Below are 26,493 nucleotides of genomic sequence, written 5' to 3'. Positions count from 1 at the left end.
GCATTTCTGATGTTTTCACGAACTGAAAGTTTCAGCAAAAGAATAGCGGATGGTTATTTCAGGGCTTGCACAGAAACATCTAAATCCGGCAAAAATTGAATGTCTTGCAAAGAAACAAAACAAATCAAAGTAAGAATGCAGGCATCCGTTTACGTGACATCACATCCTACAATGCAATGTCAATAAGTGTGTTCACAGTGGAGATAAAACATAACTTTCGAGTGGCAATTTCAACTTTCTTGCCTCTTTATACAAGCAAATGATATTCAATGTATTGATCTATGAGGCCTACACTGTCTTTATCTGATAAAAACAATATCGTTGAAAGCAGCTTTAACTTCAGAGTGTATTCAGGAATAAATATACCCAATACACACAATTCATTATTTTGTACTTGCTTCAGCAGTTGAAGCACAGGTGACAGCCTAATATCCTAAAGCTATGAAGTGGCCTCTCGCTCACACCCACATGGCAGAGGACAGCAGTGTGACTCATAAAGTTCCACACTATTTGGACCACCCGAGTTGACACCACAGTTTCAGTGAAGTGAAGACATCATAAAGCTCCTGGTGGAATTAGGGCTTAGCTGTATCGATGTTGTAGTGAAAAAATGTGTGTGCAAACACATTATTCAGAGCACCCTTTGAACACGATTTTATGTGCTGTGATGTTGAAGGGTCGCCTTTACAATGTGGTTTTTGGTTTCATGCTTATAATCAGTGTTGGGCCAATGTCACTTTTGACAGTAACGAGTACTGTAACGCAATATAATTCTAAAGAAATAACACCATTACCGTTACAATATGGTGCGGGATGCTGTGCCAAACACGGTAAAACAGTAGAAGAAGGATTGTCAGCGTGTTTCTGTTTACATCACGTGCGCCAATCATGGCGAGTCAATGCGAGAGCAGGACGAGCTTCTCAGAGTAGAAATACACGCATTATTTTTGTCTCCAAAAGATGCATCAGTGAAGCTAAGCTAACGCTGCGGCTTTTATTCATGGACAGGTCAGCCAAACTATTGCACGGTATGTTGTTGTAAATATGCAGCCTGTCGTTGCTGCCGAGTCACTGCTAACAGCAGCTCATTAGCCTGATATGTTTAGCATTGTGTAGCTGAGAAAAATGCTGTGAATTAATTTTTCCACATTTATTTTTATAAGAATTTTCAACAGCAGAATGTGCACCTGGAATATGCACAGCTTACTTTACATTACTGTGCTAAGGCTGAAAAAATACTGTTTTATTTTGGAGCAGCTATTTTGTGATTTATATGCACATCATTTATGGTTGTTTTATAGCAGTTGATCAATAGTGGATTATTATATTATTACAGCACTGATATGAAGTTGTATGGACACAAATGACCCAAAAAAAACCAATACATTCTTTAATTCTAAGTAACTCAAAAGTGACTTTTTTCAGTAACGCATTACTTTTTGATGTAAGTAATCAAAATAGTAACTGAGTTATTTTGTTAATGAAGTAACTAGTAACGGTAACTAGTTACTTTTTTTCAGTAACTAGCACAACACTGCTTATAATTATATACAACTTTTAATATTTATGGTTTTCTGATGTCTAATGACTTATACTATTTTTGTTTTAGGAGTCAGAAAATCAAGAAAATATTTTGTTAAACCTTATGACTGCCTATAACCTGAAGCAGATTTAAAGAGTAAATAAACCCCTGCTTTCTCCTGACCTGCCACTAGGAGGGAAATTTTTAAAAATGCCTTGATTATGGGCGGGGCTCGTGGAGCTCTTAAGACATGCCCAGTCGATACTATAAAATCTCCGATGAACAATCTATGCCCTAGGGTCACAAAATGGGGTACAAATTGTCACAGGGGGTACGTGGACAAAAAAAATGAAAACAGTGTCACAACATTTGAAACTAGAATATAAATAGATCAGCAGTTAGGAGCCTTCATGCCTTTGTCTTTGTAAGAGTGTCCTCCAGTGTGCGGCAAAACGTTGAAAATGAAGAAGTGGATAAAAGACATCAATTGTCCTTCCACGTCGACTGTCACTACTTCAACTAGTCGGCCGACAGTTAAGCTTCACCTGACAGCGATAGCAAGACCCAATATCCGTGCGCAGCCGTACACCTGTGGTCTGTGGCTTGCCCAGCAAGCATGGCCATGGAGAGCGGCTAGGAGTCGGAGGCAGAGCCCCATCATGCAGCCTCAGACAAAGATGCAATCACAGCAAAAAAAAAAAAAAAAAGCAAATATGATGAGAGCTACATTGCTATGGGGTTCATATATACAGTATTTGTACGGGTGGAGTTGCTCGGCAAGTGTGTTGTATATTCTATTATTGTGCATAGTTCCTGTTATGAACATATACATAGGCCACTGAATGAGGCAACATTTTAAATGGTAATAATTTATAATAATAATAATACAACTGGTTTACAAGTGTTTCTGGGCAGTGGGAACTAAGGTACCTGCCCGTTCTGATGGGCCGAGTCATCTGAAGGGCACCCTCATCAGCCAATAGACTGGGGCCTATGTAACGCTGTGGCCTTGGTGTGTATTTTTCTTAGAAAATTGCTAAATTATTGGAATGCAGCTAATATAACGGTGTGATTTATAGTCCAGAAAAGAAGGTAAATATACATCTGTGCATCATGATGCAATAAGAAATAAAATAAGACTTTGCATGCGTTCAAAAAGTCACCTTAATACTGGTAAGCTACATCATTGGTCATATGTACAATAAGTGACGTGAAAATGCCAAGTCGGAGAATGTGTTGTAATTCTGCGTCTCACCCACCTTGGACACAGTGTTTTGCATGTGCTCCATCTCAGCCTGGCCCTGAAGCAGCTCCTGTTTGAGCTCGATAAGCTCCATCTCCATCATGTCTCTCTCCTTGTGGGCAATTTTCAGCAAATTCTGCAGTTCAGTGCTATCACTAGTACTTTGCATAGCCTTCAGCTCTCCCACCTTTTGCCTTTCTATGTCCACCTGTGCTTTTAGACGGCTGTTTTCAAGTCGAAGACATTCTGCTGTTACCATCTGCTCCTCTGCAGCTTGTGCTGCCTGACTTCTCACTCCCAGTTCTTTTTCCAGCAAGGCCTTCATTCTGTCCACCTCCTCTCTTTTACAGCGAACCTCCACCTGGGCATCTTGGTGCTCCTCCTCCAGGGCCCGCAGGCTGCCAGTCAGCTGCTGCTGGATGTCCACCAGCTTCTCCCGTTCAAAGCATGAGCTCTCCACCAACTCTGCATATCTCTGCTCCAGCTCAGCTAGTCGAGGCCCCTGGTTGCTCTGATCCTGCTCCCTCTGGGCCTGAGCCTGTGCTTGTTCTTGAAGCCGGTGGGCCAGCGACTCATTTTTCTGAGCAAACACCTCCAGACGCTCCCTTTGTTGCTGAAGGGATGTTTGAAGGAGGCTCTTTTCTTCCGTCAGACGCTCATTCTCTGCAGTCAGCTCCTGTACCACTTGTTGCTGGTCGGCCAGCTCCTGCAACGTGGCCTGGAGTTCCTCTGATGTGCTGTGATGGCTTTCTTCCATCTTGTGAATCTGTTCAGTCAGTCTCTGCACTGACGCTTCCTGTCCTCCTGTGGTGCCTCCCATCCCTGCAGCAGGAGCCTCTCCACTGGTACTGCTGCTTAGTGATTCTGAGCATGATGGGATCTTCTCAAACTCTGAAGAGTCAGGTGAAGGAGACTCCTTAGTGGTATCAGATCCAGAAGAAACAGACATTTTCAGTGTGTTGGTAGACAAGCTAAGGCCATCTTTTGATGGAGCTGTGTGATCTGGTAGCAGGCCGTTCAGCAGGGGTTTGGAAAGCAAACTCTTGGCTTTGCTGGAGCAAGGTGAAGGCTCCAAGGACATAAGCTTCCCCTTCAGAGTTTGGTTCTCCTCTCTGAGAGATGCCAGTTCCCGTTGAAACTTCCCATTCTTTTCCCTTAGCTCTGAAACCAGAACCAGTGCTTCCTCAAGTTGTTCCTGGTCATGATCTGATGTAGAGTCTTGTGGTAAAACAGAGTTAGGTGACAAGTTAGAAGAAGCAGCAGCCTTTTCTTTGCAACGCAGTAGCTCCGTCCTGAGATTACTGATCTCCAAGTCTTTGGACTTGGCCTCAGCCAGCAGCTCTTTAACCTGACACTCCAAAAGACCCTTTTCCAGGCCTTCAGCATCTGTGCGGGATTTGGTTGTACTCCGAGGCTGTTTTGCAAGGGTGGAGAGGCTGGAGGTGCTGGCACTGGTAACCATTCTCTTGGTGGAGGAACTCTTCGTCTGGTTCTTCAGGGAGATGCGGTCTCTTGCTATGGTAGATGTGATTTCTTTTGGAGCAGGAATTCCAGACTTCTTGGCTGCTTGTGTACCTGCATCACAGACAAAAATGAAGAACATATTGAAAAAGCTTTTAAACGATCAATTAAGAGTACTGTTGGATTTACAAAAAGTAAATTTATAATAAGCTTTTTATTCAGCATTTTTACCAACAATTATGACTTTGCACTTTCATTTAATTCAGTAAAAAATATATATAACAGAATTTACCTTTAACAAATGAAAAAAGTTATTACATTTAATTATAATGATATATTATAACACACTTTCAAAAGCCCACTCAAAAGTTTTTCTTTTTTTTAAAAGCTTATTTTTAAGTATAACAAAGCTATACAAAAGCTAAACTGCTTCAATTTTTAATCTCAGTGTTTTTAAATGTCCAATGTTTATTTATAAACGTTGGACATATTGAGTATACATTAGGTTTAGATTGTTTAAATTATCTTCAATAGTAGCCACGCTGGAATCATGAATATGTTAAGTTCAATTAATGACTAACCAAACAAAAAAGTTTACTACTGAAATACAGCATCTGTCTGTTGGTCTCAAACATTCATGGCTGCATCAAATCCTCATTAGTGCATTTCAAATTACATGTGTATGAGTTTCCACACACTTTTCAGAAAAGAAGAGTTATTTACTGAAGCTCGGGGTGAGTTTTGGTGGGTCGCTTTAGATTATTAACAAACAGTGTTAAAGAGACAGAGGGAATGCTTGTTTGGAAAACTGACAAAGGTCCCTGTGCACGTGGAACGATCAGGCACAAAGAATCTTTAGCAGCACACGGACAAAGACAGCACTGTGTCTTAAACATGCATACATCTTCATTAAACCACAAAACGAAGAGTGGACAGACAGTCTGTTGGAGGAAATAGACAGCACATTATCCTGAGAAACACTGGCAGTGTTCACACCCAAAACCCACAAACAAATGACCTAGTTTGAAATGGTAATCCTACTCCCCTGTGGCTTTCTTAAGAACTCAATCACTGATGGGCACTTTGCACACACTGCCTTCGTGTCGACTAAGCGAGCAGCTGTGGCTGAAGCTGCCAACACTGGCGCAGGTTCTGGGTACAAAGACAATTATCGTTGCTACTGCGAGAATCAGCTGTAGTGATAGGAAGAGCGGAGTGAAAAAGAGAGAAAGATAAACATCTTTTGCTGTTGTTGGTTTCAACAAGGTGCTGCAAATGTGCTCAGAGATTTTGATCCGCATTGGACATGACAACATCACACAGTTGCTATCAATTTGTTGGCCATCAGAAGGTTACACAGAGGCCACAGATGATTGAGAATGATCAACAACACCACTTAGGAGGGTATTTAAACAATGATATTCCTGCGACATCAATACAGAACCAGCATCAGTCTGAACAACTGACAGAAGGAATGATGGATCAATGCAGGCAACATTTTCTACATCATGGATTGCTGACTGTTGCTTGTGCATTGTCCGTCTCCTTTGACATTTTTAAAAAAGAGAGCATTTTTGCGCAGAGATTTGTCTCTCACTGCATTTTTTTTTTTTTTTTTAAATATTAAAGGTTGGCACGTGTGAAAACTCTTGTTGATCCAGATATTTATAAAATATCCTGAAAAGTTTCAAAGAGACTCGAGCCACCTTTCTCTCCTAATTGTTTACCATGTCTCAATGTCCAACGTAATAGAGTGGCTGCCATGTGATTGAATAATTAGCTCACTGTGTGTACGAGCCAGTGAACTGATGTCCTGACAGTACGATCTGGATCTCATAACCACTACTTTGCACCTTTAGACTTCTTGGAATGAAGAGCTCCTGTCATGTCACTTCACATTTACATGTGATGAACTTCATCCCAATTAGACAGATTTGGTCATGACAAGCCTGCACGTCACAAATCTCCAGTGCTGCTAACTATCCACAGAAGATTTGTCTGAACTTTACTGAGGTGTATTTCTCAGTGACAGAATGATAAACTCTAATCTCTCACATAGAAAACTTCCCATAAAATCAGCAACTCCTTATAAAAAACTGCAGGGAAATACAAAAGGCAACATCTTCCTCTGATCTTACTGGTGGCAATGAATGAAGAATAAATAGGTCATTATTCAACAGATCGTGATGTGATTAAGATGAGTCTTTTCCTCAGAGAATGAGCAATGTGACGAAGACTGTGGGACATCCTTTTATTAACCGTTTCTTCATCTTCTTTTCCTTTTTTGCTCTCAAGTGGATAAAACCCAGATGGAGCACATGAACACACTCTCTATTAGATCGCCCACATCTTGAAACATTACATCACCACAGCCGTTTCATGGACACAGTAAGACTACAAAGCTTTGCAAAGATGCTGCACATGCAAGTAGGAGCCTGTGGTGATGAGTTAAAAGCACAAACAGAACCGCAAAATGCAGCTGACTTGGACCTGAACTTAAACTGTCAAAAGAAGGGACAACCACATGTGTGTTTTCAATTCCTATTTCTCAGTTGTGTCTAAAAGCAAATTGTTGAAATATGTACAAAAACAACAAATACTGTTTTCTTAAATATTAGCATTGAATTAAAAATATTTACATCATGGGCCTGAAAGGGTAAAAGACGTGCTAGAAGAATGTCGGATGAAGCAAATGACTACCTTTTCTCCTTTTGCAGAGCTGCTCAGTGTAGGCTACTGAGTAAATCTATTATTTTTCCTTTTTGTCAACAATTCCTTTAACAATACACAAAAGGTATGAAGCCATCTGATCAAAGGGAACAAGATAAAAGGTGAAACAGGAGTGATAAAGCTAACCTACACAATGTTCAAAATGCATTACAATTATTTCATAAATCATCTTATTCCTTAAGATGCTATTTTTCCTAAATTATATTAGTAAATTCCTGCTTGAGAAACAAATAAACACATAAAAATACAAATAAAGAAATATAAAGGCTTTGTGAAGCTGAACAAAAAATCCTTCCCGCTACAAACAAAAAACAAAAATACAGGCTACACACTTGTAAGCACCAACTTTAACTCCTGTTTACTGGTTGATCTTCATATAATGGCCTTAATCAATAAATGAGTATGCTTAAAATGTTATAATTTCAGAAATAAACACCGTTACTCACTCAGTTGCTTTTGCGTTCACACAGGAAGTTGTATCCTATGGTTGTACTAGATGGAATAGGTGAATACTACTGGGAAGAACAATGGTGTAAAACAGTGAAGGAAAATATAGATTTTTATTCTAGTGGTATACATAAAGAATAATCAAAACAGACAGTATAACTATATAAAATAACTGAATATTTTCAGACGCCGTAAGTGCAAACACGAGCTAAAATATTAAAGACCTGCGCCGTTAGTTTGCTTTGTTATAATTTAAAGCTGTGTTGACATGAGATCTCGGACCATTACAGTATAGCTGCCCCAGGAGGGAAATAAATCTGTAAAGAATGGGTGGTTAAATGGCTTACAGAGGATTTGTTTTCCTCTGTCAAAGTATATATAATAAAACTGAGCACTTTAAATGTTTTTGATAAGGGTGTCCCGATCTGATATCTACTATAGGTTTGAAAAAAAAGTATTGGATTACATCGGCCTGCATCTAAAATCTCTGAGATAATATACATTGTTTTTATTGAATTTAGAGGTTATTTTATTAAATTTTACAATAGTCCTATGTTTTTCTTACATTTTAATAATGTAATCCATTGGTTAACAATAAATGGGTAAGTTTTTCTCATACCTACTAATGTTGACTGTTTAAATAATATCACTTGAGCCTTTACTAACATTTCACACTACAAAATAAGTAATAATTTATGTATTATTCTATATGTAAGGCCCCAAAATCGGAATTGCATCGAAAGGTAAAAAGTTACCCCTACTTCATGTTGTTGGTGTGTAAAAAGAGTAAATCTCCACTGTTAAACATAAGAGCCTAGTCTGGAGTTCATTCAATTTTCATAAAATGTTAATAAATGAAAGTAGCTGAGAAAACAAACTTAAATGGATATTTAAGAGACTTACAGTAATATAAAGTTAGATTTTGAGGAGAGACACCTCCTCGATCACAGTAATGCACAACGCCTTTCCATTTCTCTCTAATGAAGAGAGGCTTTTAAATCACAGCTGCAGGGTAGAGCTGGACTTGGTCCAGCACTGGTCGGGCACCAGCCAGCTTAAGGGGTGACAGGGTGAACCGTGAGTGAGATGTATAGAAAAGGACGGTCTTGGATGAAGAGTCATGGTGAATTACAGATGGCCATGCGTCAGATAGTTGGCACGCTGTGACGCACTGGCACCAAGAACACAAACGCATGGAAGTCTCCCAGTACAGTGACTCTGGGATCCAGGAAAAGTGATGTGCCAATATACAGTCAGGTGGAAGTAGAGGTGAAGAGACAGAAACCAGTCTGTGTTTCCGGTCTTCCTGTTGTCCAGCTGACCGAGTGTAAAAGAGGTCAGCAGGCACCCTTCCGTCACATACTGGGACTCAGAAACATTCCTTTCCTCTTACAGGAGGGGAGTGAGACAGAACCGAGGCTCCACTGTGACTAAGCACACATGAATCTGGACTGTAAACTCAAACAAAGCTGGTCACAAAAAACTGCTCAAATTCAAGCCTTTTAATTACATCATAGTGATAAAAAACAGTAAAAAAGTAAACAAAAAGAACAATGAAATTAAACATGAGGAAAACATTGTCAATGTGTGCAGCAGCACATATTGACAATGACTAAAGGACTCAAATCCTCATATCAGGCTTTAGAGATCCTCAGAAACACAACAAAAAATACGGAGGAACTAGTTTATTCGAGTTTAGCACTGCATCATAGACAACACTGAATCCAAACGGAATCTTTTGCTCAATTTTTACTCTCACTGCAAAAAAGGAACTTTGGATACATTTTTCTCAAGTTGTGGGACTTTTTGATTTGTCGACTCACTTTTGAAAATTACTTTTTCATAGACTTTTTGGTCAAGTTTAAATGTGAGCATTTTATTATTACCTACATTCTAATAGAAAGAGACCAAATTACATGTTTTCATTCTATATATTTTCCTTTCTGTATTTGCTTTCTTGCTTGCTCTTTATGTTTTTGGCTGCTGTAACATGTTAATTCCCCCACTGTGAGATGAAATAAAGTATAATCTAATCTGGTCTAATATAAATCTTTATGTTGCACCATATCAACAGAGGCTTATTTTCCAGAGGGCAACTTAGCCTGACAATTTGTCTCCTTTCATCTCTGTAATTAATGCTTATTTTACTGGTTTTTAGCAAAGAATATTGACACGGCATATTTTTTCTGATCTACTTGGCTTACCCCTCTTTATTGAGCAAAGACTCCAATAACACACATCACTAGGCTGCTTTACGCTCTAATTGTCAAACTGTTTAACATGAAAAGAAGGACCTGACACCCAGAGGTGCTTTCATAAGGCTGTTGAGTGATGGATAACAGGTAGTAATTACTGAACAGTTAAACTTCAAAAATGAGGTTTCACCCTTTTTTCCCAGAGAAACCAAAATATGGCGTTAAAGGCAAATATCACAGATGTTAAAATGACAAAATGCCATAAAAATTAAAAAAAAAAAACTTTAAATTTAGGCATTGTTTATTTGTGTCAGCTGGTTCATCTTAACACTTTCCTGTGACTGGTCTAACATTAACCTCAAATGTTACACTAGACCATTTCCAGAAAGCCCATTATATAGTGTATAGTGGACTAAACTATTTTCCAGGCGTTAATATAATTATGATTTATTTGTACTATTTAGATTTAACTTAAGGGTGGAAGGCCCAGGTGCTGAAGTCAACTTTCCCCCCCATCAGGCCAGCCACCTCCGGCCCGTCAGACACGCAGTTGCCCCCTCCAGAAAGAAAGCTAAGTATGACCATAGTAGGTTATCTTATAAAGTCGAGCAGCTGTCTGCTGAATTGGTCCAGATGAGATGCCTGCTGGCTGACAGCCAGCCAGTTGTCCCCCCGGTGGCTGATGCGGCACTCTCTCCCACAATGCCAGTGCTACTACCCAAGGAGGACACACTCTCTTTGGCAGCTTCGGCTAGCCAATTCTGTGATTATGGGAAGGATTTAGATTTTGGACCCAAGATGTCTGAGCAAGGCTCTCACTCCTCAAATCAGTGTTCAGGGGCCGAGGTGGAGGACAACTCCATGCGCGCAATCATGCACCTGGCCCTACAGCGGCTGCACACAGTTGTAGCACAGCAGGCTGAAGCAGCACCTGCAAGCGCCTTCTTCAGGCGCAGGCCCGCCCCCACAGCCTTAGCTATTCCCCATTCAGAGGATTATCTGAAAGAGTTACAGTGCTGTTGGGAGGACAGCCGGATGCCTCCCCTGATAGACTCCCGGCTGGCAGGCTTAGGGGTCCCCCGGCTGCTTTTTGCACCCACTTGCCGCCGACAACCCAGTCCACTGGTCGTCATAATGCCCAGCGTCCTGCACAGAGACCAGCCTGGGACTTTCGGGACTCTGCTCACCTGCCCCACAGACAATTTTGAGCTCCAGAGCCTGTACTAGACTGGCTGATCTGTGCTCCATCCCGGGCCCAGGTGTCCCAAGAGACAGAGCGTCTTCTGCTCCATGTGGCTCGACTCGGGCTCAAGGTAAATGTGGAGAAGATTTTCCTGGTGCTATCCCAGATCACAAATTTCATTGGGGTTTCATTGGACAGTGTATGGACGATATTTTTTACCAGCTCGCCTTATTCGGAGAGAGCCGCTGGCAGACCTATGTCTCATTCCTCCATCTTTTAGTCTCAGGGTAGTTCCTCTGGTTTTGCTGTCGCTGCACCCGCTGCAGAGGTGGCTGAACAGCTTTCACTTAGATGCCAAGCAGCACAGGAGCAGGAATCTCAAGGTGTCACAGCAGTGTCTCTGCGCCCTGGCTCCGTGGAGGAACAGGGCTTACATGCTCAGAGGCGTCCCTGTAGGCTCTGTTCCATCTCACAGGGAGATTGTTACCACAGAAGCATGCCCCTCAGGATGGGGTGCAATGTGGCAGAGCAGGACGGCACATGGGCGGTGGCCTGTGGGGGACCAAGGTGCTGCGTGCAGTTCACCTAGCTCTCAGGCACTTCTTGCTACACTTGAGAGGCAAGCATTTCCTTGTGCGGTTAGACAACACGTCAACAGTGAATCACATAAACCATCAGGGCGGTATCCAGTCTGCACGTCTGCTGGAAGTGGCAAGGGAGCTCCTCACATGGGCAGCCCCCGCTTGACCGTGGCGCCTTCCCGACAGGAGGGATCTCCTGTATACACGGAAGGATGAGGATCTAGTGCACTGCCCTGTGCCAACTATTCTAGACTTCCTCCAGTCCCTTCTGGACAAAGGGCTTTCTTATTCAATGCTAAGAGTCTATGTCGCAGCAATATCTTGGCGACATATGATGGTCAACAATTAGGGATGCACCGAAATCAAAATTTGAGGCCAAAGCCGGCACCGAATAAAATATAAATGCGCACACACATTTCTGACTCAAAATCATTGCATGTTGTTTGATTGCATCACACGATACTATTTGGCCTTGCTTTTAACTTACTAAACCGAAGGCCGAATGTGGCTTTTTTTTGCAATAGTCGGCCGAGTATATTCGGCCACCGAATATTCGGTGCATCCCTATCAACAATGGCACGATTGGTTGCCACAAGCTGGTGTCCCTTTTCTTGAAAGGGGCTTGGAGGTTGCATCCTCTGAGAGCCAAAAGGTCCCCAGCATGGGATCTTCCCCTGGTGCTGGAGGCATAACACCTTCCACCATTTAAGCTCTTGACACAACAGCACTGAATTGTGTTACCCTTAAGACTGCATTCCTTCTGGCCATTTCCTCTGCGAAGCATGTCAGTGAGCTGCACGTCCTGTCAATCTATGACATGTCTGAGGTAGATGGCTCAGGAGTCACATTGTGGCCAAACACAGCTTTTCTCCCTAAGGTGCTGCCCCACGCTCACCTCAACCAGCCCATTCAAATGGCACAGTTCAACCCTTCTTCCGGGGAGCCAGAGGTCCAACTTGAACTGTTGTGCACAGTGCGCGCCCTGACGACCTACATTGCAGCAACTGTAGCCTTTCGGGAGTCTGATCAGCTCTTTCTCTGTTATGGTGATCCTAACAGGGGTGGCGCTGTCTCCAAACAGCGCCTGTCCCACTGGATTGTAGATGTAATTGCCCATGCATATCAGACAAGTAACCGTCTCCTCATGCTCCCATATTTCTTTTCCCAAGTCCACCACTAGAACATTTTTTTTTACTCAGCTCTCAGCTTGTTGCATTGTAATGTTATTTGGATGAAAGCAGATACAAAACTATTTCCTTGTTCATGGTCTTTTTGCTGCTTCTAAGGAAAAACAATTATTAGAATTAAGAGAAAGCCCGTTTTTTTTAAAAAAAAAAAAAAGAAAAAAAAAGACATTTCTGCACTCTACAAGGAGTGTTGCTACATCCTGCTACATGGGCTGCTCTGAGGGGAGTGCCGCTGGAGGACATCTGTGATGTGGCCTCATAGGCATTGCCGGGCACTTTCTCCAGATTCTACAGGGTGAATGTGGACACACCCCATCCATTGGCTGTGGTCCTACGGCCAGAGTCCTCTGACCCTACACACTGAAGGGTGGTAAGCAGGACTTTTCTGGTATAAGCCATTCAGTATAAGCATCGCCTCTGGCGGTCAGCAGGGATGAAAAAGTAGAAAGACCTACGAATGTAACTATGGTTCTATGAATCCCGAATGACCGCCAGAGCTTTTCGTCACTCAGAATCCTCATGAGCTTGCGAGAAGATTTTGTAGGAAAGTGCCCTGGAGTGACACCTGAAGATATAAGCTTCCTCGGTTTGGTAGAGGGAGCTTTTCAGCTGCATTAACATGACTGTAATTAACACTACACCCAAAAGTCAACACCTGCCCTCAAAAACTGCTGATGGACTGATCGTATTTTCCTGAGGCAATATCAACCGCGCACAAAAAAATGCTGGGATTAGTGGTCTCGTATGGACTGAGGATAAACCTAGGACAGCAGCTGACAGATAAACAAAACACATCGGGACATCTGCGGATTGTTCTGTATTGTAGCAATTCAACTGATAAGCAACGTGCAGCCAAAAGGAACAATGTTTTTCTAATGACAGCATGCACTAGCACCCAGTCGCTGCTGAGAGAATACTGTGCTCTTTTAAGGATTTGTAAACATTCAATTATTCACAGATTCCTTTAAACATACCACCAGAACTTTCCCATTATTTTTAAAAAAATATTTTAGCTCTTTGCACAAACATGTTTTAACTTGTTTTTGATCAAGTGCTTGAAAAGGCAAGCTGTGTTCCTGAAAGAGACCATCTGTGATGAACGATACATGAGTGACACTTCATCAGTAGCTGACAACATGCTGACCAAAGGCCCTGCTCTGTAGAGAGGAAAGCTCAGCTTAGTAGCCATCAGTAGAGTTTCAATCTGATAATGACCTGATTATCACTGTATATAGACTGTTTACTCCTGAGACCATAGATCCAACCCCAAGCTCCTCATACTCCGATATTTCTTTTCCCAAGTCCACCACTAGAAAATGTATTTATTTTACTCAGCTTGTTGCATTGTAATGCTATTGGGATAAAAGCAGACACAAAACAACTTCCTTGTTCATGGTCTTTTTGCTGCTTACTGTATATGGAAAGATAATTATTAAAAATAATTAAAGAAAAAGAGCCCTTTTTTAAATTTCTGCACACTTGACAATTTTTAATCTGGCAAATGTACCCTATGTAGATCTAATGCTTCTGAGTGGAGAAATTTTAAGTTATCAGATAGTCAATTCTCATTTGCTTAAAAGGCATAATTTGTATAATTCTAAGAATGAATTTATTTGAGGAAGAACATCACTCAATTACCAATATGACTGACTGTTTAATTTCATAATGGAGGTTCATGCAGGAGCAGAATCATAGATCCTTGTGTAATGTAATGAAACAGAATTTCAACTCTTATTACAGTCAGAAAGATAAGGTAGTTTCCTCAGAATCCTGGCATTTAAACCTTATTCAGTAAATGGTCATTTATTATATGAACGTTTATATAAAATATTTATTTTCCTAAAGCAAAGACTCAGATTTACCATAGCTCAAACCCCAGAAATAGCCTGGCTGGATGCGTACCTCACGGCACAGATCATGTTGAGCCACTGGGGCGTCATCCTGATGATGGACATGGGAAGAATGCTGCTGGTTCAAATATAAATGGTAAAGCTCATGGGCTGTGCCGCCTGAGGTTCCAGCACCACAAGGAGACGTCTGTCCCATTGGCCAGTAGGATTAACTCATTAATTGAGCACAAGTACACATCTCTGTAACAGAACTGACACCCAGAACTGGTTTTGGTAACAGTGCATCTTCAGTTATAAAGTGATAAGACATGTATGCACATTAGTGCTTGGCTTCCATCCCATGTATAAAAATCACACAGTGTAAGATATTACAACCATTTTTCTGTTATTAAACTATTCACTCTTGAATTGCAGAGAGATGTAGTAGGTTCTCAGTGGTCTTGGCACACATATGGAATAGCTGCTGAGTGCAGAGTTAAAAGATTGCAAACAGCCCCTCCATCCTCTCATATATTTTTTAACTCTTCCTATCAACAAAACTGTACAATGTGTGTCTGTCTACATGTTCATACACAAATGAACAGATAGAGACAGAATCGGGTGGGTTGGAAAATGCAACCCAGCAGATACACAATCACACACACAAAAAGCAGGACACATGCAAATGCAACAGCAGCGCAAAGCAAGAAAATGAATTCTGACCCACTTTCCATAACTCCAAGGTGTATACAGGCAGCTCTTTGTTGCAGTGCATCTTGGTCATTATTCAACCAGGACGGGTTTGTGAGGCATGACATGAAATGACAGAAAAATAGCCAATATCAACTCCAAGAGCGATTAGTGATGCTGATTCAAGAAGCAGACCTGACTCTGTTTCCTCCTGTCTCCCTGTCTGGTTCCCCATGTTGGTCCACTCTGCAACTCCCACACTCCTCAACAAGGCAGTCTGATCCAAGAATGCGCAGCTGCAGGGGGTGAGAGATCTCTATATGTGAGGCGACGAGCTGGATTGTCGTCTCTTTTCAGCACCCAAATTCATTACCAGTCATTCTTCTAGAGAGAAATCCATCAGAGATGTACAAATGCTCCCAGCCTTTTTTCCCTCCTCTCTTTCTGACAGTGAGAGTGTGTGTGCATGTGCAAGGAGGCGGGCTTTGTGTCTTGTTAGGGAGTGGCTATAGCGTGTGTACAAATGTGAGCAAGTGTGTCCTTCAGGATGGTGACAGTATGTGACACCGGCAGGACGGGTGGCAGAAAGCTAGTGTTGTCTGCACTTCATTATTGTCGTGATGACTGGAATCAGGTCGGGGGGGGGTTTGTGGGCATCACGCAACACACACAAACACATGCAATCACACACCCATATCTCGTCTCAACAAGTTTGTTCACTTTCCTCTTACTAATACCAGCTAAGTGAGAGGATCATAGAGAGATAGAGAGAGAAATTGAAAGGTTATCCCTCTGTCCTCCTGTTATCTCTGCATCTCTCAAGTGAAAAGTCCTTACAGATGAAGAATTGAACAGTCACATCGTGTGTCCCCCCAATGTCAACCTGGTTCCTACGCCCTTTGCTTTTTTTGTTTAATCTCAAGTGCGACTGATCAGGAAGGTTTTTGTCAAAAGGAAAACTTCATCTTGCTTGCATCATATTTTTAATTGGGGTAACAGCCAAGAATAAGCATCTTTTTTGCATGAATTCAGCTTATTCTTTCTGTGTCTCCTGATAAAACAAACCATGGGGAGATTTAGGACAAAAGAATTATAGTTGTAAAAGCACTTTTTATTTTTTTATTTGTATTTCAATCCTTTACCCATCCTTAAAATAAAATCGAAACTCATGCAAGAAAAGCCTTTTAATTATTTTTTAATCAAACTCTATAGTCTTCTGCATGATTATACTTGCTTTAAAGGTTCTCCCAGCTCTCTGTTAAGACTGCACCATTTGTATTATGGTGGGGGTTCATCATTCCTCTCCTTTCTGTGGAGCATGACAAAAACCTTGGTAAACAAACGTGCCTCTGATCCAACTAAGAATGTTCTCCTCACCACATGACGTCCATCTTTGATGGACAGGCAGGCCTCTGTTAAGCACTGCAAAGGCTATTTCTCTAAGTCTTATGTTTGTTGTGCACATACTGGTGGAATTTTTTCTATAGCTTTGAGCAACAACATCACCTAGGATGCCATTTCCTGATCATCAGTGCAGCTTGAAAAACATTAAACACAATAGGAGAATTCTATATATTCTATATTTCACTTTTTAAAGTAAACAATTTGATTACATTCTTCTCCATTCTGTACACACAGTAAAGCGTGAAGATGTATAATAACAGCCTCCTCTTCTAGCCATTCACATTAAGGCCCCTATCTTGAGGCCGAATTGTGCAAATGATTTAAGGTGTGGTCAGAAAGTGTGTTTTCGGAGGAGAGAGGCTGGGTATCTTTGCTCTCAGGGCACACTCTGTTCTCCGTTCTGTGTAGCGTGGGGTGCATGCTGTGGAACAGTTAGGTGTTCTCTGTGTTGTTGTGAATGCAGTGTGGGGTGTCGGGGAGAATATGTGGAGTCAGTGTGAGTCTTTCTGACTTGCCGTGGCTTGGCCACGCAGCCCGGGTTCTGGTACTGGCGTGGAACAAAATGGTGCCTGTAATGTTGATTCTAACAATAATAATTACATTGTTTTTTATACTGTCTCTTCACATTCAACTCTGAGCTCCTACACACAGGCTGCTGCAGCCGTTCGGCGTAAAGCTGAAACTTTACAAAATCCTTTAAGATATGCAATTTTTAATTAGTGAACATCAGCAGAAAGGGGAAGTTGTTCTTGGCACTACAGGCTGACGCAGCTGAGCCACACACACATACTGCACAGCACACTAATAATGTGGTAAAACGCAGATGTTTAAATACCTGTTTATGTAGGTGAACATTAGCATTGTGTCTGTAATCTGCACCGGAATCTGCCTGCGATGAAAAATATCTTCCTACACAGAGTAAAGTCAGTTTTCTAGTCCCATAAAGCTGTTCTCCAACTGGACTGAGCTTCCAACTCTTAACACCACACCTGATTTTTAGTGAAATGTAACAGTGCGGGGAGCAAAGCGCTAGTCTGACAAATCAGGTTATTTAATTATTCAAGGTTTGACAGAGGGTGTGTCCCCCCCTGAAGGATAGTTGGGGTACCTTTGCGCTCAAGACTGCACCCACTTTCTTTAACTGAATCAAACCACTTTAATGTTCAGGGGGTGATTCAGTAAGATAAACTTGCCTGACAGGGGAGGCTCATTCAACCATTTTGCAAGGACAACTGCCAGGTCCCGGTTAAGGTGGTTGTACTTTGAATGGATTCATTAAAAAATGTTAACTCAAGCTAAAATCTCTCCTGTCTGTTTCCTTTTCTTGTCATTTCCCTCATTTACACTTTGGTCTGTTGTAATTCTCGAGAATCAGCTGTGAGGTCAGGCTTGCATAGGAACTGCAGGCCAACGCCGACACCTGCCGCAGAGCCACAGGTGGAATTACTGCTACCAGTCCTCTTTTCGGTAAAAACACATATGTTTAAAAAACTGTTTATGCAGGTGAAAACCAGAATCAGTGCGTATACTCACATCTACAACTAGGGTAGAGAGCAATTATTTTTAATTAGCATATCTGGTAAATACAAAAAACATAATTTATGTGAATTCCACACACGTCGCAGCACATCAAAGATAGGGATTATTTCACTTTATCTATCTTCTTGTGCCAGTTAGAGTTTTCACTGTCAGTTCATCTTAGTCGAGTGCTGAAGGGGAAGCATACGCAGGCACATACCTTTGTATTGATATTGGAAGGTTTGATACATGGCTGCCAACAGAACTGTATTTCTATTACAAAATATTAATAGTAATTAATAAACCATTATAAAAATGAAGCATTTGATTTATTCGTTAATATATAAAAAGTTAACACAAATAAAATCTCTCAAGGACTCTTTGGCTCTGTGAATATGTGCATAAGCCTTAATGATCAAAGTGAAAGCACTGTAAACGGGAGGGAAAGAGAGCAACGATTAATGAAGTGCTCATTTCTTAAAGTATGCTTGGTGGTCAGCGCAGGTTTTATAGAGTGGGTCAGTTTTATCTCCATCCGACTCCTCTTGTCTGATCACAGGGACCCCCATCCTGAATGACAGCTTTAATGAATTATTGATAGAGTGCTTTAAATAAGTCATCAGTATGAGGCTGGGCTTTAACCCATTGTCTGATGGCCCAGAGGAGATGGCAAAGTACAAAGAGTGGCATCCACAGGAGAAAATGAGTCCATTAGGAAAAATAACAGTTTTGACTTATTAACACAGCCTGCTGTGAAGGCAGCAGAGGGATATGGTATGTTAGAGGGGGCTTTACGGGTGTGTACGTGATACATTTGTGTGCTTATTGGTGTTTTATAGCATACAGATACTGTGCTGGGTTGTTTCATGCTTCATAAATGCAAGGACATTGAGGTTAAACTGTGTGTTTTATGGAAGCCATTCTGGGGTGACAAAAATAAAATGTGTGTTCATTTTATATTAAAACGTTGCAGCAAAGTAAGGCTACCATTATATAGCAAAAAGAGTTTTCAGGAACACAGTGTCCCGTATCATTAGCATGTGTGATTCAGTCCTGACAAAAGCAAAATGAAAATACTAATAACATCTTATTGTTTCTGAGGCAGTTTTACACATCAGTATTAATTGCTAACAAAATGCATTTCAATTGTTAGTTTTTTTCCCCCATTACTTCCATCTAATATTGTCTTTTTTCCAGTAAACCATATCATAGTGAAAAGTCATATATGCACCAAAAACGGGGAATTTTGTTTCAGCCGAATCTGATGGGAGTAGACATTGAAGCCAAAGCATTTCTTATCTCATTTACAGTCTCCTGTATGAATGCTGCATATGAACCCTGGTTGAGTGATGTATCAAAAGCAGAAAACTAATTAAGGATTGCATGCATAGCTAACCACTGCTGCTCTTCGAGGTGTCACATTTGATAATTCACACACTGATTGACCTGCTTTGTAAACGCCTGTTTGACGTTGAAACAGAAGTGCTTAGTGTCTGTCCTCATACGTCTGGATGTGCACTGAGGTAGAGACTTATCCCAGGTGTAAAGCACCGCCAGTCTGAAAGGAATCCCAGCTTCCACTTCCTTATTGATTGCCTTAAATGTTGACTTTATATATTACACATTCTATTTAATGAGGGCATCGATCAGTAAGTATTCAATATGTTTTCCTAAACATACAAAAGGAAGGGTATTGTTCTGAACAATAAACAAATTTGACCTCTGAAGGTTTTCTAACTGAAAGTTTAAAGCTAATGAGATCATTGCTAAATCTTTGCATGTAGTTCAGCAGAGCAGCCCTTGATCTAAGGGTTGATTTAACACTGCAAAACCTCATTAAACATTTTCAGATTCAGAAACTTTCTGCCAGTATCACCTGAAAGAAGACACACATTTGGAGTTTTCTTTATACTAGCATGTTAAAGTATTAGTTTACACACCATCTATGTCTGACTTTAATATGAACTCCTCAGGGTTCCCACACTTTTTTCACAATGATTTTTCAAAACGTTTCCAAAACGTTCTCAACTGCTAGGATATATTCAGGACCATTAGAGCACAAAAATGAGCGGGCTTTTCCAGTGTACTAGTGTAACAGAGGTCTGCGAGTGTGCCACGGTTAGTAGCAAAATGTGGCACAGGGAATGCAAATAGCATCATCCAATGCCTTCGACACCCATGTTGCAATATTTTTTAAATAGCGAGGCATGTATGCATGATTGAATGTAACATTAAACAACAACTAACAAATTTAATAAAAGTGATGTGCACCACAAGGTGTCAGTGTTTAGGGACTTGCTTAATATCCCATAGTAATAGTGAAGGTTAAATTTTAAACATTACAATAAAATAGGCTATATTTCCAAAACAGTCAAATTATTCCATGACTTTTCAGGACTGGAAAATCAGTTTTTCAAATTCATTAACTTTTCCCGGAATTTCATGATATTGTGGGGACTGTCAAAGCAGCAGTGGCAGAAGACATTATAGTTTCAATGTCAAAAATGCCAACGAAAAATGAGAAAATAAATATCCTTGTCACACTACGGAAATCTGCTCTTTTCATCTTGTTTGGAAAAATGAAACAAAACTTTAGCTTATCAGAGCTGATCCAGCAAAAACATGTTTTAGAGTCTTCTGTTAACCAGAATGCATTTATCTCTGATACCGCAAAGAAATCACAGTATTTACAGTTGAGTTCCTACTTTATCATGCAAAGTTTCACTTTATATCTGTCAGGGTCTGTTCAGTTTTGTTTGTGTCTAGCCTTTGTGGTCTGCTTTTAGTTTGTTTTGTGTAGTTTCCTGTTTTGTTGACTTTTTGTCTTTTTGTGCTTCCCAGGTCTTCCTGCTTGTGTCTCCACCTCCCTGTGTTGTCAGTGTGTTTGGGTTCAGTGATTAGCTGACTCATGTTTTGCACCCAGGTGTGGCTTGTTCCCAATCAAGCCCCCCTCACTATTTAGCTAAACACAGAATGATCCACGGTTCATTGTTACCCTGTTGGTGTGCTGTAGCGGTTTTGTCTCCTGTAAGGGACAATACAATTCAACATAGATACCCATCCACAATACAAGGATTATAAAACATTACTGCGCACACACACAGCCATTTACAAATGGGTAAACTGTTGGTTTTCTTTCAGCCAAGATTTAAAGCCTTGTTTGTTTTATAATAAATGTGGACTGGATCTATGAATGCTAAGCCTGCATGGTGCTTCCGTATCTTTCTGCAATCGAGTCCTCCACTACCACACACTCCCGGCGTGATAATATCCTATTTGATGAATCATATTTTATTATTCCCCACTATCCAATTAAGAGCTGCTAGTGGTAACTGATAGATTCTAAATGTAGAAGCACTTTAAAAGCTGATGAAACAGTTTGAAATTCAATCAAACACACAGAATGATTCTTTCTACAAAGTGGTCATTTGATACAGGAAAAGACACTATTGTCTTTCATGTGAATTAGGACATGAGACTGATGAATTACCAAACGGCAGTAATCTCTTTTAACCCGTCCAATAACTGCATTGATTATTATACGATACAAAAAGAGACTGAAGTCCTGTATGACGTTTTACGTATTATCCTGTTGTAATAGTGGTGAAGCTAAAACCCTGTGTTCATACATCTAAAAAAAACCTTCATAAAAAGCTTGTCAGAGCTGCAAAGTTGGCTGTAAATACCTTACATTGAAAGAAACATAATGTAATTCAGCTTTATTTTGTTGTGATTTAATATATCTTCATGATTCTACAATTTCAAGGATTAGATTATAATTTGATTGTTAATGTCATTGATTTTGTTAATAAAGCAAACTAGAGCAAAATTAGTTGAAAAAGGAAAAATGTCTCCAATAAGTTAGATTTCCTAATGAGACTAATAACGTTTCCCAAGCAACCTGTACTTTACTCTGCCAACATTACTAGACTAAACTTTAGAGCAGAAGAAAAAAAAATATCATTATTCATTTGCAGTAATACATTGTGGCCCTCTAGTGGCTTTAAGTGGTTAATATCACTTCTTTGATTTAAAAGAACAAATTCACTCAGGTTTAGCACAAGTGCAGAATTTGAGCGTTAAAGCAAGCTATAGCTCCTACCCGAGATGCTGCGAGGACGATTGTCAGCAAGATCAGAAATGGCTCCAGTGGTCACGGTCTTCTTCATTCTGGATCCTGACGCAGCTGCTCCCAATGCAGGCTTAGTCAGGGAATCATCACTGCTCGCTCTTTTCAGCTGAAAACAAACATTTACTGTTAGTATCAAAAATCAAGGCAACACATTCTATACTTAGAATTGTATTGTTTGCAGTTTGCAAGCTTTAATAACAGTTTACAATTTTTTGTTGGTATGTTATATATCTAAATCTAGAGACCCACATGATTTATAATAGGCGACCACACCATGTAAGTTGGTCAGTGCTGTAATTTCCTGCCCTGCCTTCTTTCAAAGCACCCAGCCATGACAATTTAGAACCACACAGATTTGAGCTTGATCTCAGCTCTGCTGTGACTCACCCTGCTAAGGCGCTGGTCTGAGGCCAGTATGTTGGAGGATCTGGAGGTCTTTATGCCCGTAGGGGTGCCAGTGGAGGAAGATGAAACCAAGGAGATTTGCCTGGGCCGTTCCTGGAGTCCCGGTTTGGGCAGCCCCAGCTTTGTGGTGCCCGCCTTCAACATGACTGCTTTTTAGTGAACCCTAAGGAAGACCAGAGAGGGTAGAGGATGGGATTATGGTATATACACTGACACAGTTAAATATAACCCCTCTTTACTGTTAGAAAACATATCTTTCTAGGTCAATCTGCCCATCGCAATAGGCAAATAATTTCAAAACACGTGTTAGAGTGCCTGACTGAAGACTGCTTTCTTCAAGGACAGGGAACACAGCTGAGACCTGAGCACATGATTCTCTATTAACAACAAACCTCTACAGAAGACATCTGAGACCCACAAGACAGATGCTGTGAAAAATTTGTGAAACAAATAGGAATATTTTGTCAAACACCTCTTCAGCCTCAAGTTTATTTTAAACACAGAAGATGCATTTTATGTGGAAATACTGCAGTTTTGTAGCATTAACTAAACTCCTCTTAAACACACTAAAGCCTACTCTATCAAACTTTATTATAGATTTCTTTAGACCTCCATAAAACTCAGCAACGTGTCAATAAATACTCACTAACTAAAACTATTTCATTTTCTGTTTGTAGTCGATTTCTTGTTCTTTGTGCTTACAAGACATGGAGTAACAATAATAAAATATAAATAATTCAACACGAGAGACTTGTTTCACCATAAAACATTTAAAGAAGCAGCGGTATAAAGGACCAATGCCAATTTCTACTGTTATTAGTGCATCATTTGTATCATCATTTTAATGTGATTTGAGTGTGCTAAAAAATACTCAAATCAATGCCTTTGCCTAAAAATTGTTAGAGCTGCTAAAAAGTGTGCAAGTTAAACAACAGTAAAAAGTACAAGTCTGAAACTGCCAACAGAATGTGGTTAGAATAGTGATAATACACGTGAACGTATCGTTCAGACAGAAATGCAAAAACATAGAACATGGGGTCAAAAGGAGCACTTAACCAAAGGTGAGCGAGTGCACAACAATAGTTCTCTGAGGACACACTCCAATATTGATAAGTGTTGTGGCACAATGATGTTCATAGGCTGTTGATTTGGAAACCCTTGAAGGAAGAGCAGAAGAATAACAGACACAGGGTAGATAAGTATGAGTCAAAACAAGGTACAGTGCAGGGAATCTGAACTTCTGTACTGCTTATGAATGCATTTAAGTAGGAAAACACTGCTTGTAATTTTCTGTTGGTCGTACAAAGGCACGCGTCTCTCTGCTGCCTCATCATATGACAATTAGCATCTCTCCAGGCAATACCCTGTGACCATCTCACGTCTGGATTGGTAGTTTAATATCCCATCTGTGAGGCCTAACCCCCCCCTCAAACAAAATGACATGGATATGGCACCACTCAATGCCAAACACTTAACTGCTGTTCAGCCTGCTTCACTATGCTAGTTCACACGGTGGTTACAGGTCCAACTGAGGACCACGCAGTCAAAGTATTAGCCTTATTTTTAACAAATGTTCAAACAATTGTAATTAATTTGAAATAAACATTTATTATCAATCAATCAATCAATCTTTTATTTGTATAGCGCCAAATCATAACCAATGGTATCTCAAGACACTTTACAGTAGAGCAGTCTTAAGGACGGACTCTTCATTTTATGGATACACACATATGCATATATACGTATATACACATACATATGTATCCCACACCCAACATGAATTCATCATGGCGGCAAGGAAAACCTTCTGTTAAGCAGCAGGAACCTTGTGTTGATCCCATTCCTATGATGAACAGCCATCCACGTTATGCTGTGTTGGGTGTGTGCAGAGGAAAGGGTGGAGACAGAGTTGTTGAGACTCTGTAACTCCACACTAAGGATCCCACGGACCTGCAAGACAAAAGCCAGAAGGAGTACAGGAGCAAACACACAAGGGAAGAAGCAGACATAGAGGGAGTGTTTGAGAGAGGAATGGGACCCTCTCCGGTCCCTCTCTAACCTAAATGACCTCTCTCTTAACGCCCTCTCCAACCTCTCTCCAACCGAGCATGCCAGACCCTCCCCCCCCCTCCAGGGGGGGGAGGGTCAGCAGAAGGGTCTGCTTCTGCTTCTGCAACCTCCGCCAGTATAAAGAAGGATTTGCCGAAACACTTAGTCTGATTGAGGGGTCAATTCCTTCTATCTTTGGAGACGACGAACAAAGCACTTCGGTAAGCTGTAAATAACGCTAAAAAGTGTGATAAGACGTCCCTGTCATTGTTTTGTTAGCATTAGCAGTTGCAACGTCTTCATATGTTAGCGCTGTGTGCTCGTTTTAGATCCTTGATGATATGGCCTACGTGATTTAATTTAAGTCTAAAGTTTTCATTAGTCATTTTATTTTGCCGTTTTTGTCTCTGAAAAGACTGTATTAAAATGCATTTCGTGACGTTAGCTTGGTGCTAGCGTTAGCTCGGTGCTTGTGTTAGCTCACTTGTTAGGGTTCTGCAGGTTCATCATCTTCATTTTCATCTAGCTCCGCCGGGTCCGACTCTGGCTCAAACATGTAAGACTGGATGGACAAGTCTTCTGTTGTTGACATTTTGTAAATAACGTGTAAATAAAAAGTTTCTGCGCCGCTAAATAATCATATCTCTTCTATCAAACTACAAAAATGGCCAAACAGGGTGGAGTTGAACCGAGTGTCACCTCTGCAACCTAGAGAGGGGGCGGGGTATGAAGTGTCTCATTTGCATTTAAAGAGACCGCACCAAAACGAGTTGCTCTCAGAAGCACATCAGAAAAGGGGCAGAAAAGGGGCCTGTGGAGCTATAATAATGAGGAATTCAGACCCAAGCATTGCAGTTCCGCTTTATATAGACCACAACTGTATGATTTATATGTAAAAAGGAAAGATTTAAAGTCATGATGTGTCTCCTTTAAGACACGCCCAGTCTATATTATGAAATCTGCAAAGAACAACATATGCAATGCTAACTAGCTACTTAATACTCAATATACCACTCTATTCACAATTCTCTCCATCTAACTTCTTCACCACAGATTGCAGAGTCCACAGGTGCGAGTTCTGTTAGAAGAGGCGGAGCCAACAGTGTTCGTTTGTGACGCACGATGGTCCAATGACATCACAGGATCTCGTTCAAATAGAACCCCAAGGTTTCTAACAGTTGTGCTTTGTGCCAGAGTAATGCCATCTAGGGCAGTTAGGCTAGCATAGGTTTCTCTAAGGTGTCGCGGGCCCAGTACAATGACCTCAGTCTTGTCTGAGTTGAGAAGAAGAAAATTTTGGTCCATCCAGGCCCTAATGTCCTTTAGACAGGCCTCAAGTTTAGATAGCTGATTTGTCTCACCTGGCTTCATTGATACATACAGTTGGGTATCATCAGCATAGCAGTGGAAGTTAACAGAGTATTTTCTCATAACATTACCAAGGGGGATCATATAGATACAGAAGAGGATTGGACCTAGCACAGAGCCCTGAGGAACCCCGTAGCTTACTTTAGTGTACACAGAAGACTTATTATTCACGTGTACAAACTGGTACCTATCAGATAGGTAAGACTTAAACCAGTTTAGGGCAGTCCCTGTGATTCCAAGTAATTTCTCTAATCTCTCTAGTAGAATATAGTGATCTATAGTGTCAAAAGCTGCACTAAGATCTAATAAAACCAGCACTGAGAGTCGTCCTTCATCTGAAGCCCAGAGTAGATCATTAGTTACTTTAACTAAAGCAGTCTCTGTGCTGTGTTGAGCTCTAAAGCCTGACTGGAAGTCCTCGAACAGGCTGTTGTTTTGAAGAAATTCACAGAGCTGAGCTGCCACAACTTTCTCAAGAATCTTTGAAATAAAAGGAAGATTAGATATAGGCCTGTAGTTTGCTAAAGTGCTGGAATCAAGAGTAGGTTT

General features: G+C 40.9%; 1 protein-coding gene across 10 annotated transcripts in view; it reads right to left on the bottom strand.

The window, feature by feature from the left end:
- Positions 1–26,493, bottom strand: part of specc1 (sperm antigen with calponin homology and coiled-coil domains 1) — a 98,210-nt gene that overhangs the window by 56,836 nt on the left and 14,881 nt on the right. For 5 of the 10 annotated variants that reach the window (XM_028466694.1, XM_028466691.1, XM_028466690.1 and 2 more), the window contains 3 exons: positions 22,510–22,690; positions 22,093–22,228; positions 2,782–4,340 (listed from right to left, as the gene is read on the bottom strand). In XM_028466694.1, the coding sequence (XP_028322495.1) occupies positions 2,782–4,340; positions 22,093–22,228; positions 22,510–22,671 (1,857 nt within the window). In that variant the 5' untranslated portion in view covers positions 22,672–22,690. Of the gene's footprint in view, positions 1–2,781; positions 4,341–15,105; positions 15,552–22,092; positions 22,229–22,509; positions 22,691–26,493 lie in introns of those variants that run through there. The other 5 variants (XM_028466699.1, XM_028466695.1, XM_028466700.1 and 2 more) reach the window with 5 other exon arrangements.

Source organism: Gouania willdenowi, chromosome 14, assembly GCF_900634775.1.
Source record: "Gouania willdenowi chromosome 14, fGouWil2.1, whole genome shotgun sequence".
Classification (NCBI taxonomy): Eukaryota; Metazoa; Chordata; class Actinopteri; order Blenniiformes; family Gobiesocidae; genus Gouania; species Gouania willdenowi.
Note: the sequence above shows the minus strand (reverse complement) of the source record. Positions and strands in the feature narration are given on the sequence as shown.